The sequence below is a fragment of the Haliotis cracherodii genome, unplaced genomic scaffold, assembly GCF_022045235.1.
Source record: "Haliotis cracherodii isolate W230 unplaced genomic scaffold, xgHalCrac1.p SCAF_1, whole genome shotgun sequence".
NCBI lineage: Eukaryota > Metazoa > Mollusca > Gastropoda > Lepetellida > Haliotidae > Haliotis > Haliotis cracherodii.
The window spans coordinates 22,575,279-22,577,213 of NW_027266264.1; the positions used below are offsets into that span (position 1 = coordinate 22,575,279).

General features: G+C 44.4%; 1 protein-coding gene across 1 annotated transcript; it reads right to left on the bottom strand.

Annotated features, from left to right (window-relative positions):
- Positions 1–585: 585 nt before the first annotated feature.
- On the bottom strand, positions 586–1,246 carry LOC139462059 (uncharacterized). Its single transcript, XM_071243564.1, has 2 exons — positions 991–1,246; positions 586–908 (listed from the first exon to the last, which is right to left on the bottom strand). The coding sequence occupies exons 1-2, from the start codon at positions 1,244–1,246 to the stop codon at positions 586–588; spliced, it is 579 nt and encodes a 192-aa protein (XP_071099665.1).
- Positions 1,247–1,935: the final 689 nt, after the last annotated feature.

The following is a 1,935-nucleotide window of genomic DNA, read 5'->3' on the forward strand; positions in this document are numbered from 1 at the left end:
ATACATCATTGTAAATCAGCCAAAATAAGTGGGTTTTAAATGACTAAATTTAGGAAACGGTGACGACGCAGACAGTAATGTATTGGTACTGTCTTGAAATCCGTAGCTAAGACCACCAGATGTTGATATATTTGGTTCGACTGAATCAAACGCTTTTCAAAATCCCCAATGAGTGTGTCTGACTTACATAATCTTTAAATCTAATTAGAAACCTAGGGTAAATTATGTCTATTGTTTCGTGGGTGCATTGCTATCGTGGAATGACCGCCAGTCTGCATGTACCGCTCACTACTGATTATCCAACAAGTATACTTGCTGATCAGAGGGAGGTCCATACTGAAGATTTATTAACTTGTCCCTTTCTGGTAGAGTTGTTCAGGTTGTTTATTGACCTGTCCGTCACTGGAGAGGTTTTAACAAGAGATTTATTGACCTGCCCCTCACTTGAGGTTTTACCAACAGATTTATTAACCTGACCCATGGCGCAAACCAGGCGTGGGGTAGCGGATTAGTTCTTTAAAATAAATCAACACACACATGTTTCAACATTTATTCTGGAATGCCATAAACCATGCCATTTACAGTTCAGCTGAAGTTGAATGTGACACAAATGTTCCGCGAAGTGTCTTTTTTGGTTTTCTCTCGCAAGTCGTGATCAGAGACAATTTCACTGGAAACGGCTGGTGGCGGTGCTGCAGATGACGGAATAGTAGTAGCAGTAGCAATTGACGGCGGCGCAGTAGCATCATCTGGAGATGGTCTCGTGACAGTGGCAGTAACAGACCTTTTCTGCTTTACCCCAAGATAGATGATGTCCGACACCAGCAGTTTCTGATCTTCGGATGTCCGTTTATACGTGTGCACAGTTTCGCGTCGATGGCCAGGGACATATACGCTATCAATTGTACCTTTCAAATGATAACACTACTCCAAAATAGTTGACCACAAATAATTTCAAATAAAACTTCAATCCGTAAAATTTTGCTTTACCTGTCTGCTCGCAAATAAGTTGTCCATCAACATTGGCTCTGTATAGTCTGGTGGCGGATGTTGTCCTGAGAGAGTGATTTGTTCGCTTTCCCTCGATTCCTGCATTCCGACACAGTCGCTTGATTATGCCTTGAAGCGTGTTGTGTCCTATCGGGAAATTGCTGAACCATCTGTCTGCCTTGGGTTTCGCTAATGGTGAGTAGTAGAAAGCGTCCATTTTCTGAGCATGGGTTAGAAAGATGTCTTCGTCGCTCATAGGGGCGGTCGGGTAGCCTTGTCGTTAAAGCGCTCGCTCGTCACACCGAAGGCCCGGGTTCGATTCCCGACATGGGTACAATGTGTGAAGCCCATTTGTGGTGTCCCCCGCCGTGATATTGCTGGAATATTGCTAAAAGCGGCGTAAAACCATACTCACTCACTCACTCACTCGTCGCTCATCGTGTTCACGGTATTTGTGTGGTTACTGTGGGAATGCGCACGTTTAAAAAGAAGCTGGTCACGTGACATGACAATTGTAAAACCTCTCCCAAGTATCGGCAATCTGCACATGCAGTGCGTGATAATCCGGTCAGCTATGATATGTTTGGTTACGTCCTAGTCACGTGACATGACAATTGTAAAAACTCTCCAAAGTACCAGCAATCTGCACGTGCAGTGCGTGATAATCTGCACATGCAAGATCTGATCAACTTTCTATAACTTACGTCAGTACAGCGAATCAAAACGTAGTTCTCATACACTCGAATTTTTCAGGACACTTTGGCATTTTATTGCAAAAAAAACAGTTTCCCCACGGTTTCTAAGCTAGATAAAACACTCCTCCTCGGTTATGCTTGGGGATGTAAAACGCTCGGCCATTGGGGATCGGAAATGTAAGACCTCGGGGTTCGCCGTCGGTCTTACATTTCCTCTCCCCTGTCGCCTCGGGTTTTACATCCCCAGGCA

Bases quoted from the DNA above. Each gene is read 5' to 3' on its own strand.
- LOC139462059 (XM_071243564.1), bottom strand. From the start codon at position 1,246: ATGAGCGACGAAGACATCTTTCTAACCCATGCTCAGAAAATGGACGCT. The intron at 909-990 runs GTAAAGCAAAAT...ATCATTTGAAAG, and splicing joins ACTTATTTGCGAGCAGACAG to GTACAATTGATAGCGTATAT.